This window comes from Xiphophorus hellerii, chromosome 3 (assembly GCF_003331165.1).
Source record: "Xiphophorus hellerii strain 12219 chromosome 3, Xiphophorus_hellerii-4.1, whole genome shotgun sequence".
In the NCBI taxonomy this organism is placed as follows: Eukaryota; Metazoa; Chordata; class Actinopteri; order Cyprinodontiformes; family Poeciliidae; genus Xiphophorus; species Xiphophorus hellerii.
Genome location: NC_045674.1, coordinates 245533 through 261410, shown reverse-complemented (window position 1 = coordinate 261410; position 15878 = coordinate 245533). Strand labels below are relative to the sequence as shown.

General features: G+C 51.4%; 1 protein-coding gene across 2 annotated transcripts; it reads right to left on the bottom strand.

The window, feature by feature from the left end:
* Nucleotides 1-462: 462 nt before the first annotated feature.
* LOC116717142 (atrial natriuretic peptide receptor 1-like) lies at nt 463-15466 on the bottom strand. Of its 2 annotated transcripts, none has more exons than XM_032558280.1 (22): nt 15205-15466; nt 14130-14922; nt 11641-11828; nt 11264-11377; nt 9372-9507; nt 5045-5136; nt 4834-4969; nt 4509-4593; nt 3939-4056; nt 3777-3851; nt 3596-3673; nt 3394-3498; nt 3260-3331; nt 3027-3189; nt 2783-2938; nt 2510-2705; nt 2027-2173; nt 1825-1948; nt 1359-1427; nt 967-1141; nt 741-839; nt 463-608 (listed from the first exon to the last, which is right to left on the bottom strand). In XM_032558280.1, the coding sequence occupies exons 2-22, from the start codon at nt 14875-14877 to the stop codon at nt 463-465; spliced, it is 3222 nt and encodes a 1073-aa protein (XP_032414171.1). In that variant the 5' UTR covers nt 14878-14922; nt 15205-15466. The 2 variants fall into 2 exon arrangements, with proteins under 2 accessions (XP_032414171.1, XP_032414172.1); XM_032558281.1 differs by having other exon boundaries at nt 15307-15466.
* Between the last annotated feature and the right edge of the window lie 412 nt (nt 15467-15878).

The following is a 15878-nucleotide window of genomic DNA, read 5'->3' as shown; positions in this document are numbered from 1 at the left end:
ATCCAGTATTTGGAGAATAACTGCCACGCAGGTTTTGGTCTGGTTCTGTAGCTGGTTCTACATGGAGACACAGATGGGTTCTAAAAGCCTGAACAGAACCGGTCCATCCCAGCTCTCTGCTGCCCCCAGTGGCCACCTGTCCCCAAGTCATTTCTATCGGGAGGCGGCAGAGAGCTCTACCGTCATGAAACACTGGGTCATCAGAACCAGCAGAGTCTCCGTTCTGATGGAGAGCAGGAAGATCATCTGCTGCTGGAACGAGAAACCGGGTCATGAGACGGAACCGGGCCAGGGAAGTGTGGATTCCTGATCAGGCTCTGCAGAAAGGTCCCGATTCGGTCTGTTTTCCTCCTTCGGGTGATGTTTCTCCTAAAGTTCTGGATCTGACCAGAACCAGTACCAGAACGATCCTCCATCGGCAGGAAACAACCATCCTGCGCCCCCTTCGTCACCGCTGCGTCCTCATTGGCTGCCGCTCTCCCCCAGCAGCCAATAGGTGGTCATGGTTCCCTTCCCCTTGACGTCGACGGACCCTCGGCGCTCCAGCTGGAAGCAGTTGAACTCCATCAGGACGTCGCGGGTCGCTGCAGACACGTGAATCTTCAGCGCTGCAGATACAAACACAGATGGCTGTAAACACCTGCTACCGGTTTCGGTCCACCCTGGAGGACCTTCTGTTGGGCCAGCAGGAGACGGTACCACCCCAGTCCAATCTCAGGTGTGTCGAAGACATGGCTCACCTTCCCCAGTGGACTCCATCCGTGAAGATGTGTTGACGGTGTCCCCGAACAGGCAGTACCGTGGCATCTTCAGACCCACCACTCCGGCACATACCGGACCTGCAGACAGAGGCAGATCAGAGCCGGTTTGGCCCGTGAACAGAAGCATCTTCTGGTCTCTAAAGGAATCTCCAGTGGTCCGCCCAGGATCAGGTTCACCGTCCCCAACACCGGTCCAAATCCTCACCGCTGTGAATCCCGATCCTCAGCTCCAGCTGCCGCTCCGGCCGGTGGCGGATCCTGAAGGTTCGGACGGCAGCCAGCAGGGCGAGCGCCATGCGGGCGATCTCCCTGCCGTGCCGCTTCCCGTTTCTCACCGGCAGGCCGGAGACCACCATGTAGGCGTCACCGATGGTCTCCACCTGGGGGCGCCGCAGGACAACAGCACTGTTAGTGGGACAGGAAGTCTGCTGCTTCAGTTTTTTTTTTTATTGTGGCAGAAAATTATTTGACATGATTAAATCTGACAGAATGACTTCCTTCCTCTTCAACCTGATCAAAAGGTGAATCTATCAGATCCACCGATTCTGATCCCAGCTACCTTCAGCCTGTTCTGACCCAAACACCAACCGTTTTCACCTTATAAACATCAAAGTTGTCAATGATGGCATCAAAGCAGGTGTACAGGTCATTGAGGAGAGTCACGACCTGCAGAAACACAGACCTCAGGGTTTAGATTCAGACTAAACATGGAAGAAACATGAGAGGCATAGTTCAGCCGCAGACAGGGGGAGCTGTTTACAGCTGTAAGGCTTCCCTCTGCTTCCTGTGTTCAAGCTAAGCTAGCAACTTCCCTCTGCTTCCTGTGTTTAAGCTAAGCTAACAGCTTCCCTCTGCTTCCTGTGTTCAAGCTAAGCTAACAACTTCCCTCTGTTTCCTGTGTTTAAACTAATAGTTTTCTTTTTCTAACAATGTTTATGTTTGGCTAGGCTAAATGTTTCCTCTTCTTCCATCATTTTTCCTTAGCTAATGTAAGCTAGGCTAACAGTTCCCCAGAGTTTGCAGCCTTTGCTCTCAGGTAGCATAAGGTCCAGGTGCTGTGGACCTCCATGGGGGAGCTTTCTGCAGACAGGGCGGTGAAACCAACGATGTCACTGAAGTAGATTGTGACTGAGTCGAAGGCTTCAGCTTGAACCGTCTCTCCGCGCTTCAGTTGCTCTGCCACCGAGCTGCAGACAACAACAACCGGGTCTGTACTGACTGTGGTAGTAGTACAGTGCTGACTGTAGTAGTACTATAGTACTCACTGTGGCAGTATCTGGTAGAGCAGGGCCTCGGCCTTGCGTTTCTCCTCATGGTAGGCCTGGGTGCGCTCCTCCACCAGCTCCTCCAGGTTGTTGGCGTATTGCTCCATGCGGGACAGCAGGTTGTCCAGGATGTTGTTCCTGGACTCTCTGGAAACAGAAAAATGTAGGTGTTTACCAAAAGTTTACCTGTAACTCTGCTCTGTCCGACCACTTTAATAAACTGTTGTTTAATTTAACAGGAAATTTCTCGATAGTAGATGTTTATAAGTTGACTTTGAAAGAATGTGATCATTTTTTAATTTCCTTAGAACCACCAGCAGAGGGCAGCAGTTTATTTCTACTGTTATTGATGTAAACAGGGTTCCAGTGAGAAGGTATCAGAAGGTTCTGATCCAGAGCAGCTCGGCTCTCTGACGTCAGAGCTCACTGCTGGCAAACAAGGAGACTCCACCCCTCTGACCCGGCCCGTGCCTTTGCCCTTACGTGCCGTGCTTGCGCAGCAGCAGGCGGATGTGGTTGAAGTCTGGTCTCTCAGTCGACTCCTCGGCCCAGCAGCGCTGCATCAGCTGGCCCACCTCGGGTTTGGACTCGTTGGGACTTGGACTCTCTCGGTGGTCCTCCGTGTCCACGGTGGGCCGCAGGCAGGGCCACTCGCCCAAAATCACCCGGTCCACGATCTCTGCTGGGACACCGGGGTGCTCAGGAGATGCCTGGATCCGGAATGAAGTGGGACACTGTGGACCCGCTGTGGTTTACCTTTGGGACTCAGCAGCGCCCCCTCAAGGTAGAAGGCTCCTCGGCGCAGCGCCACCTCCTGCAGGATGATCCCAAAGCTGTACACGTCTCCTTTCTGCGTCCCCTGAGGAGGCGGAGATTCCATCCGCAGCAGCTCTGGAGCCACCCACAGCTTCTCTGCACAAAACCCAGAGAAAGGTCGGCTCGGTTTGCCCCATGCCCTTTCTATAGCCATTGGTAGCAATGGAGAAGACAGAGGACTCACGGGCGTAGTAGGCGTGAGCGTCGCTGCCGCAGTCCAGGTCAGATCGGAAGCTGGTCAGGCCATAATCGGTGATCTTGAGGACAAAGCGCTTGTCCACCACGCAGTTAGACGATTTGAGTTTACCGTGAGAGACGATGACGCTGTTGTGAAGGAAAACCATTCCCTGAGGACAAAGACGGGGACTGAGTGTCTGTCCCACCTGGAGACCGGGCGGTGCACTGGAAGAGGCTCACCTTCACAATGTCGTTGATGAGCGAATACTTGAACATCCAGTCCAGGGTGATGCTGTCGTTCTCCAGGATGTCCTGAGGACATGTGGGGACAAGTGAGGACATGTGGGGACAGGGGGACGGCCAAGTGCGCATACCTGCAGGCTGCCTCGGGGACAGTACTCGGTGACGATGCAGATGTTCGGCGGGTCGATGCACGCCCCGATGAACCGGGTCAGGTGTTCATTCTGGACGTCTCTCATCTGAACAGAAACACATCTGGGTCAGTTCGGTTCTGGAGGTCCAACAGAACCAGAACTGCCATTAGGGAACATCTTCAGATGATCTGGACAGACTCACGTGTTTGAGTTCAAACAGAACCTTCCTGTTCAGCTCAATCCGCTTCCTGTTGGAGTATTTGATGGCCACGATGTTCCCCTGCAAGGGAGAACAGACGAGAACACTGAGGGAACGCCAAAGGAGCGCTGAGGGAACAGTGAGGATGATGAAGGCCACCTTCCTCTCACCTGGCCAGACTCACCTTGCAGTAGCCAGTCTTGGCGAACACCTGCAGGTTTCCGTCTCCGGTCATCAAGGATCCGTAGTTGGAGCCTCTCTGCGGAGCAAAGAGCTTCTCGTTAGGAGGAAGTGGAACGACGGGGAACTTCCTGTTCTGCTGACCGGCGGCGGTTCCGGAGCTCACCAGCGACAGGGTGACCCGGCTGCCGCTCCGCAGAACCTTCTCCATGCTGCTCATGTGCAAATCTTCCCACGAGATTCGCCATAGCTGAGCCACCAGCTCCCGCTCCAGCCTCAGCCTCCTGCAGAACCAGAACCGGGCCAGAACCACAGAGGGTTCTGGAGTTAACCCTGGTTGAAACCAGTTTGAATCAGCTAACCCAGGTAGAGCCGGGGTTCTGCCGGGTCGGATCAGTTCAGTGAGAACCAAACCTGAACCAGACCGAAATAGAACCAAACATGGAACCGATCCAAATCAAGAACCAATCCTGACCCGACTGGACTCAAACTGAGTCATGTATGATTCAAAACCTGGAAAGCAGTTAAACCTGGACCAGAACCAGAGTCCAACTGGTCCAGAACCGTACAGGTCCAAATAAATCTGTGACCCGTCATCAACCAGAACCTGGACAATGTCCTTAAACCCACCATCAGAACCAGTTTGAAACTAGTTTAAGCGGAGCTAGTTTTGAACGATGAAACAATCCGGTTCCGGTTCTGGTTCTGGTCCTGATCAGTGAAGGTGACCTCTGACCTGTAGATGAAGATGGCGACGGTGGTCGTCATGGTGATGAGGAAGCAGACCAGGATGGACGCCATCTGGTGGACGGTGATGGTTCCTGCGGGATGAAACACATTCCCAGTTCAGGTTCTGATCCAGACCTTCCCAAACGGACCAGAACCAGGTCCCAGGTCAGAACTCAGGTCTGCAGAACCTCTGGTTCTGTCAGAGCCGGACGTTGGACCGGTGGTATCCAGGTCAGTGAGTTCTGTTCTGGTTCTGTTCTGGTTGCGTTTGGCCCCAGTTTGGACACGGTTTTGCCCCAGGTTCAGACCCGGGTTTGGCCCTGTCCACTGACTTGTGAGGCACTTTGGGTTGTCGTTCTTCAGGCCGCAGAAGGGAACGTCCAGAGGTCTGGTTCCACCCAGCCAGAACCGGGCCGACCCGGGTACCTTGGTCAAGTTCTGCTCTGAGCTGCGGTAGGTCAGAACCACCTTCAGGGGAACAGAACCGGGTCAGAGCTGGAAAGAGTGCAGTTCTGCTGAAGGGTTCTGGTTCTGGTTCTGTACCCGGTAGGCGCTGCGGTTGGAGTCCCAGTCCCACAGAGCGTAGTCCATCTCCCGGTCCCCATTCACGTCCAACTGGACCGGACCTGCCACACCTGGGAATGGACAGAACCGCAGGTCAGGTTCTGGAACCGGCAGGTCCAACTCAACCAGACCACTATGGTCGCTTGGTTCTGCTCTGCATCCAGAACCAGAACCAAACATAGAGAAGCAGCAGTCAGCTTCTAAGCACCACAGATCTGGAACAAACTTCCAGAAAACTGAAAAAGCCAAAACCCTGAGATCCTTTAAATCCAGAGTTGATTATCAATGCCTGGATCATCGATTATCAATGCCTGGATCATCGATTATCAATGCCTGGATCATCGATTATCAATGCCTGGATCATCGATTAATCTGGTCTGGATTCAAACGGGTGATTACTGCTCTGCTCTGCCACAAAAATGCTGAAATGTTCCGGGCCGGTAAACTGGACCCGGCCACAATAATCAGAATAATAACTGTCTTTACAGAGCTGATAATAGGTTCTGGTTCTGGTTCTGAAGGAAGAACCTCCAGATTATTTCTGGTAAATTCTGCTGCAGCTTGGCTCAGAAAGGAGTCGTCTCAGGTTAATTACAGCTGATTTTTGGGTCCATCAGAACCAGGACTGCAGGTCGCCATGGCAACAAGAGGACCGGTTGAGTCCTGTGGTTCAGCAGGATTTATTAATGTAGCCTTTATTTTACCAGGAGATAAAACACATTGAGACTAAAAACATCCTGGATCGGTTCCTGGATCACTGTTCATGCTGAACTGGTCTCCCTCCTACTGCAGAGGCCAAACGGTCAGAACCATCCGGAACCGTTTGTTCTCTGCTTCCAGGCAGCCGGGAATTTTTCTTAACACTCAATTTATTCCGGGCCGAGCCAGAACCAGAACACCTGACTTTCCTACAGGGAGAAACTGTGGATCAGTACACAAGGCCCAGAACCGTCCAGAACCATCAGGTGGATTTGGTGTTCCTCAGTGATCAGACCGATGCAGCTCACCTGAGAGCCTGCAGGGGGCAGCAGAGGACAAGCTGCAGTGATCCAAACAGCAGAACCGGCCCGAGGTTTTCTCAGAGTTCTAGAGCTGTTGAACCGAACCACGCTGACAAAACCCAAGACTGGACCCAGTAGAGTCATCAGGACGGGTTCGTACTGCCGTTGGTAAAGTTACACAGTCAAAACTTCGGTAATTTGGTCATTTAGCCCGACATAAGAGTGAAAATGGAGGTTCGTTTTTCAGTCATATTTTCTCCATTTTGTTCAGTCATTACTAAATGTACCGACTAAATATTAAGGTTCAAAGTAAATATTTACCTTGCTAATTAAATATGTAGTGTGAAACTTATTTTAGCTATTTAGTTGGAGCTAAATATTAAGTTCCGCACTATCTCAATATTTAGCTATCCCCAAGGGTATCTAGCTACGAGCTAAACAGTTAGCTCCCAGCTAGTTAAAGAGATTGGACGTTTTACTTCAGTTGCTTAAATAAACTGAAATTTATGTGATGAAAGTATGTTTGTGAAAAACAAGTAACTGAAAAGTGGATTAACTTTGGATGGAACGGCTTCAAAGACGATAAAGTATTTTAAATTGAGTGGAGAATGAAGATGGTGATAAATGTCCAAGCAGAAACTAAAACAACCTCTTTTGGACCGAACCAGAACTGTTCTGTTCAGTCATGCCATCAAAAAGAACGTTCTGCAGGACAGAAAAGATTGCACAAGTAAATAGAAGGATTTATTCCAATGACTAATAAATAGTTAGTCATTTATTAGTCTAACTGTTTAGACTAATAAATATTGGCAAGAGAATATTGCCAATTAGTCCATAATTGACAATTCCCAATTCTGTTGTTTCTAGTGACAGAAACGACAGAAGACTTTCAAAAGTAAAACTGCGTACTAATTTAAAACAAACAAGCTTTTTGGTGCTTGGAGTAAAATTATGGAATAATTTGGATTAAGATTTGAAAAATATTCAACTATAATATCAGTTAAACACTTAATAAGAAGAAAATCTAAGTCATGTGGACCCGTTGCAGCATGACGCCGCTGGAGAGCAGCAAAATCTTAAATAATTAAAAACAATAGCAAGGGAGAGGAAAGTGGTTCAGTTTAACATGGAGATGTGATGTGAAATTTGTTTAGGCGATCTAAACACCAACCTAAACAGGTGTTAAAATCAGCTAATCTACCACCGCTCTGTTAGCTTAGCTAATAGCAGCAGTAGCTAATCTACCACAGCGATCACTTATTAATAATTGCAAAATAAACATGAAGTCTGAGAACATTAAACGGACTGAATATTCTGGGAAACGTTTAAGCGTTTTTGGATGTTGAATCCTGAAACATGAAGTATCGTTGCTGCCGACCGAGAAAACGAATCCGTCATTTGGCTAGCGGTTCACCACGGCAGGAAAAGAATCGTCTTCTCGCCCTCCAGACGTAAACAATAACATGCATTCTGAGTTAATAATGATGATTACATATTTACTTAATTAAAATTGAAATTAATTAACTGAATAAACTGACTGTAACTTTATTAACCTCCATGTTTTCTCATAGATAAATAACCAAATAACCAAACCATTGATTTCAGTTTATTTCCCATAATGCTTGGCGTTTCTCTGAGCTGCTCGACCAAAGTCCATGTTGAGTCTGGAGTCACCTGGTCTCAGGTAAACGGCCCCATGAGGTCCAGGTGTTCCTGGAAGTGATGCGCTGCTTTCCAGGAATGAAGAGAAAAAAACAAGGTCAGCCGGGGGCGGAGCTCACCTGGGGACCAGTCTCCTCACCGGTTCTGATCCATTCACAGGTTCTGAGTCAGAACCAGAACCACAGAGGAAGAAGGAGGAAGACTGAAGCTTGACTTCCCACCAACAGAACCCAGAAACGGGTTGGGTTCTGACGGCTCATCGTCTCCAGCTCTTTCTGACCTCTGATGCTCCCAGTCCATTTGGATCCGATCGTCCGGGACCAGGATCCGGTTCTGGAGCAGCTCATCATGGAGAACCTGGGAAGCTGCGGTTGGACTGTGTAGTCATGATGCTACAGGAGGTCAAACTGGTTATCCAGTTATCTGCTCTTTGTTTCTTCAACTGTTTTTGTTTCTCAGTTACTTTTCTCTCCTCAGATGCTCCACCTGGTCTGGCCTTCTGATTGGCTGACCTTCCTGGAGGTGGGGCATCAGCTGACATGATGCTGCCATCACCTGATGGTGTTTTCTCTCCTGCTGTTTGTTTTTTAGCTTAATGAACATAGAAAATAATCCCACATCAGTTCTTCTGCTCTACCTTCTCAAACCTCCAGACAGCTGCTGGTGCTGAGCCCGGTTCTGGTTCTGCTGCAGGTTTCTTCCTGTTAAATTGTTTTTTTCCTCTCCATGGTCGCCTCATACATGCTTGGTTTGAAGGAGTCAATGACTCGATGCTGCTGGTTTCCTCAGACAGAAACCATTAAAGGGCCAGTATCATGGTTTCCAGTCGCTTGGTTCCATTTTCCTACTCAGTAACTTTGTAAAGAACTTTGACTTCCTGTTTTAACTCCTTCAAATTCTGAAGCTCCGCCTCCAGGAAATCAGTATGGCTGCTCTATTAACCCTTTAGTGTTTTTACCAGCGTTGCTCTGATCAGCTGTTTCGGATCAGAACCAACAGTTCGGGTCGCTCAGTGCCAGGTGCAGGCGCCCAGGCAACAGCAGAACCAGGTCGATTCTGGCGGGAAGGTTTTAGTGGACGGACCGCTGCGCGGAATGAATCAGGCAGAACGTTATGACCAGAGACAGGTGGAGCACCAGGGGGCGGAGCTTGCCACACCTGCAGATCCAGGATCTGCAGATGGGACCAGCAACTTCAGCAACTGCAGCTTGAACCAAGCCAGCAGCGTGATGAAGACGGCGATGATCCCAAACAGGAAGCAAACAACATGCACAGGAAATGCATAATCTGAGCAATCTTTTCACAATAAGAGACAGCTGCGGTGTACTTTGATTGTCCAACAGGAGAACCTGGACGGTTTGTTCTGAAACCCAGAGCTAAATAAGCTGTTTGGATCTGAGAACAACCTGAAGATTCCCAAACAACAACTTCCATAGAATCCCAGCGTGCCGAGGACAGAGCCCTGAGGAACACCAGACCGCTTTGGCTGGAACGACGCATCCAGAGGGTAGACGTCAGATCCAGCAGTTTTCTACCTGCACCACAGAGTGGTGACCTTTCTGACCTCTGACACTGAAAGAAGATCAGGCAGGGAATCAAAGATGAATCGATCAGGAATCAATCGGGAATCTCTGGTCACGCACCAGTAAAGGTCCGGTTCCACATCTTGGCGGTGATGTTTCTCCCCGGCGGTCTGGCACCTGAAGCCGCCATAGTTTCATTCAGAGCGCGGGCGTAAATCATGAGGCCGTCATAAAACCCTGCGGCGATGATGTTCATCTGAAAAACAGGAACAGGAAGTCAGTCCTGACCCGGTTCCGGACACCCAAAACCAGGAATGTTATTCCTGCAGGAGCCATGTTGGACTTTTCATTCAGGAAGAGGAAACTGGGAGGCGGGGCCCATCTGGGTTCTGGTTCCTGATGAGTCATGGTGGCTGCAGCCAGGTTCATCTAGGATCCAGAACCACCAACCGACCCAAACACGGTTCTGTTTGTGGGTTTTATAGAGATCCAGATCGGAGCCGTCTGGACTTCAGGGATTGTTCCTAAAATCCGGTTCCACAGCGACCCAGCCAATCAGACGGGAGCAGAAAGTGTTGCTATGACCACCAGTAGGAAAGCGGTTCCGCCTCCAGAACCATCAGAACCTCGGTCTGCTTCAGCAGCTTTCAGCTTCCTGAAGGCCGTTAGCTGCTGCTGCCCTGAAGGATCACGTTTCTCTGCAGCTAACCGCATTAGCTTCCCTCTGCTGCTGATTAACGACCTCTGCAACCACAGCTGCTGTTAGAGCCAGCAGTAAGGAAACATGGCAGGACACCTGGAGGACGCCTGGAGGACGCCTGGATCAGGAGCAGGATGCCGCGTTCCTCATGGATCGTCTCCACACCTGCTGATGACATCATCGGCGGTGGGTGCCATGTCCATCACCGTGTGATCGATGACATCATCGACTCGGACACATTAAGTTGGAGCAGCTGTTGAAGCCGCCAGCCTAATTACATCACTTCCTCCATATCTGTCTAATCAGAGCAACAGGAGGTCATGCTGACTGATGACACCTCTGAACTGTCTCCATGGCGACCAGGACCGCTGAGCAGAAAGCCTCTGCCGGTTCTGATCGGATCCAACAGAACCGGAGTCAGAGTAAGGATCAGATGCTTCATCCATGAGCGTCCAACGAATCCATCCATCATCCAACCATCATCAATCCATCATCCAATCATACATCCAACGAATTCATCCATCATCCTTCCATCATCCATCCATCATCTAACCATACATCCAATGAATCCATCCATCATCCAACCATCATCCATCCATCATCCATCCATCATCCATCCATCATCCAACCATCATCCATCCATCATCCAACCATCATCTAACCATACATCCAACCATCATCCAATCATACATCCAACGAATCCATCCATCATCCATCCATCCATCATCCATCCATCATCCAGCCATACATCCAATGAATCCATCCATCATCCATCCATCATCCAACCATCATCTAACCATACATCCAACCATCATCCAATCATACATCCAATGAATCCATCCATCATCCAACCATCATCCATCCATCCATCATCCATCCATCATCCAACCATCATCAATCCATCATCCAACCATACATCATCATCCAACCATACATCCATCCATCGTCTAACCAGACATCCATCATCCAACCATCCATCCATCCGTCATCCAACCATCCATCCATCCGTCATCCATCCATCATCCAACCATCACCCAACCATCATCAATCCATCATCCAAACATCATCCATTCATCATCCATCCATCATCCAATCATACATCCAACAAATCCATCCATCATCAACCATACATCCATCATCCAACCATCCATCCATCCATCCATCCATCATCCAACCATCATCCAACCATCATCTAACCATCATCCAACCATCATCCATTCATCATACATCCATCATCCAACCATACATCCAACCATACATCCATCATCCATCCATCCGTCATCCAACCATCCATCATCCATCCACTCAGTACCAGAGAGTCGTCCATGCTGTAGTTAAACCAGTTCCTGGCGTCCATCTTGAGGTTGGAGACAAACTGTTGGTAGGCGTAGCTCTGAGGCTCCTGATAGGTCAGAAACTTCACAACCTGAGGAGAGGAAGAGACGGTTAGGATGGATGATGGATGTATGATGGTTGGATGATGGATGGATGACGGATGGATGGATCCATCAGAACCGTGGTTGCTGATGGAACCGCACCAACTAGACCAGAACAGTCCATGTTTTCTTGGTTCCAGGTTCAGCTGGTTCCAACCGGCCCGGTTCTGACCGGCAGCCAGCAGGAATCTCCTGCTTCCTCTGGTTAGGTGAAGGTCCGGCCTGCTGCTGATTGGTGGAGAGCGGCTCTTACCTGGAAGGCCTCCTTGGCTGCGGCATCGTCTTCGTCGCCTCGTTCCCACGGCGACCGGCCTCCGGAGCTCAGGCTGTCGGCGAACAGGTCGATGAAGAGGAAGACGTACTCATGATGAGGAAGGTCGGCCCGCCAGAAGTGGACCAGCAGCTTCCTGAAGACATCAGCGGAGCAGCAGACGAACATCACTGCAGGAGGAAGAGGAGGAGGAAGCTGCTGACATGGAGCCTTAACGGACCAGAACCAGAACCATCTGGTTCAGGAAACATCGATCCAACCAAGATCAACATCTGCTGCTCTGATTATTGATTATTAAGAACATACATCTGGGAATCAACAGGATCGTCTATAAGTACATCTATAGATGTTTAGATCTAGATGTGTTCAAGGCCTCATGGGATCCGAGATCAGATCGTTGATATTCCAGAACCGATCAAGTTCTGGGATACCTGCAGCTGAGCAGGTTCTGCTGTCAGCCGCAGCTACACACACACACACACACAGGACAAACACACACACACACACGCCCCCAGCAGCAGCAGGTAACCAGGAAATGGAGGAAGAGCCGACCGGCTCCCGGGTTTCTCCTCAGGGTCAGAACCTATCAGAACCCTTCTCGGCCCGGTCAGCCATGTTTGGGAGCGGAACGGAGGGATGAGATAAAATTAGGCCGTGCGTGTTTAACAGGAAATTCCTGCTGATCTGATATGGCGGTGGAGCGGCGGGTCGCTGACCTGGGTTAATAAATGTCCAGCCGTTTGTCGCTGCCAGATTCCAGGTTTCTCCAGATAAACATGATGGAAAACATAAAACCAGGACAGATGTCAGGATTTTACTCCAAACTAAAGCCAGGAGAGAACAATTCTGTGTTGAATCCAGCAGGTCCAGACCCGGGTTCGCCACAGTTCCCAGAGTTCTCGCTGCTCTCCAGTTTCTGCCAGACTCCGGATCGTCCGAACCGGAGCCGTTATCAGGAGCGGCTGAGAGTGACGACAATCAATCCAGATTTCATTTGTTGCTTTTTGCTTTAACTTGAAAACCTCCATCCTGCCCAAACCAAGGAAGAGGAGAGTTGGAGCGAAAGGGAATCGACTCGTCCTGATGGTCCTGGTGTTCTGCAGAATTTGTTTCTAATCCTGAAATGTTTCTGTCAGCCAGCGGGAGGAGCTTCATGAGCCTCACCGAGGATTCAGATCTGTATTGATTATTGATTATTGGAGCGTCTGGACTCTGCTGGGAAAATGATTCTTTTGCTTCTTGGTTTACAGAGATAAAATTGTTCCTGATCAGCTGTAACCCGGTACGACCCGGACTGCGGTGTTCTGGTTGGTTCCTGAAGCGGACCCGGAGAACTTTCCAGAGGAACGGCTCAGGTTCTCTAGGAACCGGGCCGACCCAGCCGCTTCCTGCTGGTTCTGCTTCTCTGCAGCTGTAATGTTTCCACTCAGCAGACGCATTGATCCGGATCACATTTCCTGCCGCAGCAGCAGGGGGGGGATGGGCTAACGGAGCCAACGGCAGGTCGGATCAGGATGCAGAACCGGCTCACGCCTCAGACCCGGGCCTCCCCTTTCTCCCTGGGATCCTTCAGAGGAAGTCACGGCGGTTCTGCGGTTCACCTATGGTCAGGATGATGATCCAACAGAACCCGGACCAGAACCGACTCTGCTCAGATTCAGAGCAGAACGTCATGAGGCTCCATCATGAGGGTGGGGTCAGAGGTCAAAATGATGCTGATGGTTGTCAGCAGTGATGGTTCAGGTGATTCCAAACAACTTCCTGTAAACCTTCACAATAAAAGCCACTAATTAGAGTGTTGCTCCTGAAGGCCAGCTGGATCTGTTCTGGTTCTGGTCCAAACTGCAGGATCTTGTCTCATGCCACTCCTACTGTGGTTCTGTTGGACCAGATCGAGCTCAGGCTTCCCGTTGGACCCGGTTCTGATGGTGTGTTTAGGATCATCAGAGGTCTGTAGCCAAAACATTCCCAAAAAAAACGGTTCTGCCGCAGCGCAGAAACTGTTTGCTGGCCCACAAGGAACCGACCAATGAGACAACAGCGGGCCAGTAAGCGGGTCCAAACAGAACCTGAGCAGGTTCTGTTGGCCTGCCACTCTCTCATCACAGCGTTCAGTGTGAAACAGGAACCGTAGGACAAGAAAAGCTGAGCTAAGTGACGACCTTTGACCTCTGAGTCTCTGAGTTCTGAAAAGCAGCTGCGACTGACCCGACCCGGCTCGTTCCTGGGAGAATCAGAGACCAGAGCAGAGATCCGTCGGCTCTGCTTCCAGAACCGGATGAATGAAGGAAAACCAGAAAAGGTTCTGTTGGTTTTCGAATCAGACCTGGAAAACACAGAACCGTTTTCTGGAAGCAGCAGAACCGGGCCAGGATCACAGCAGAACCGGGTCAGCCTCCTTCTATGGAACCACCTGACTGGCTGTGGCTCAGGTCATGTGACCTGTGGTGGGAACAGGAAGTGGGACTCACCGCGTCCGCTGTTCTGGATGTCGGCGAGGATCTGCGCGAAGTCGATCTCCTTCTCCTCGAACACGCTGTGATGGGTGCTGATGTTGAACGCCTTCAGCTCCTCGTACAGACCCTCGATGGCGAAGTAGCACGGCCGGTCGTCATACTTGTGGTCGCTGAACACCAGCGCCACGTGTTCCCTCCACTCGGACTCCAGGCAGACCCGCAGGCCGAACCGGCCCAGCTTCTTGTGGGTGGGGCCCGTGTTGGTGATGGAGGGGTAGACGCCGTTGTAGAACGCCACGGCCGTGGCTCCCGCCGTGATCATGGGCACGTCCCAGTGGGCGGTGAACAGGCCGACCGGCGCGGCGGCGTAGGAGCAGCCGGGGCCGATGAACGCCCACGGGTCGCGGGCCAGCTTCAGGTCCACCGCCGCCAGTGAAGCCACCGACTCGGAGCAGATCCCGTTCCTGTCCTCGCTGCTGTTGAACACGTAGCTGAGGCGGTGGTCGGGCAGCAGGGTCGGGTCAGAGTTGACGGTTCTGACGGCCCGCTCCACGGCGGGTCCAACCCGAGGCCAGGCCCAGGGGTACCTGGCGTTCTGAGGGAGGATCACCGCCAGCGTGATGTTCTTCCACGGGCGCCGTCTCTCCTGGTCCATGGCGTGGCGCCGCCTCAACCCAGGCCGCCGAGGCTCACGCCCGGCGGACGGGTCCAACAGAACCAGCAGAACCATCAGAAGAGTCCAGGCCTCCCTCCTCCAGAACATTTCTGCGTAGTGGGTTGTCTTGGTTCAGATCGGGTCAATCAGAACCTGCAGAGAACAAAACACTGTGACCAACGATGTTGGGTCAACCCAGAGTTGACCCACCAGAACCACCGACCCAATGAAATCAAAGACCCAATGGAGCCAACGACCCAACAGAACATCCATTGTTGTTGGTGAACTGTGAACATGAATGGGTTCAATTTGAACCCGTCTGAACTCATGAACATTCCCGGGCTGAGCCAGGAAATCCTCCCTGCCTCGGTCCAGGCGGGTGTCGTTTGGCTCCGTACCGCCCGGTTCCACAACGCCTTGAACACCTGCTCCTACCTGAGCTGCTCTCGGCTCTTTTCATCGTGATCAACAGAAAAACTGACAGAGTATCCAGAGAAGATCCTGCAGAAAACTTCCGTCTTTCTCAGGTGAGTTCACCTGTCAGACACCGGGGCTCCACAGCAGTACGGTCCGCACACGGCCACAGAACAGGGAGCAGATGGAGGAGCTGCTGCTGGAGGAGGAAAAGCTGCTGGACTGACCGAAGGGAGGAGGCGAGAGACAGAGGGAGAGAGAGAGAGCAAGAGAGGGAGGGAGGGAGGGAGGGAGGGAGGGAGGGAGGGAGGGAGGGAGGGAGGGAGGGAGGGAGGGAGGGAGGGAGGGAGGGAGGGAGGGCAGTGACTCCGGAAGGGCGGATCAGCAGCAGCTGCCCTGACCTCCATGGGGGGAAGAGCTCCACCTGCTGGGCAGAACCAGGAACACAGCAGCAGGACCAGAGGATGGATGGATCCAGCAGTCAGAACTTTTCAGAACTTTTGAACAATGAAGACCTCAGGAATCAGGATTTTTCTGACCCAGTTCGGTTGTCATGGTTCTGACCCGGATTGTTCCTCCTGCTCCATGTGCCGGTTCGGTCGGACCTCGGGGTTCTGAAGTGACTCCCTGGTCAGGCTGGTTCCGAACGCAGAACCGGGCCTCGGCCAGCAGAACTTTGACCGGATCAGAACCTC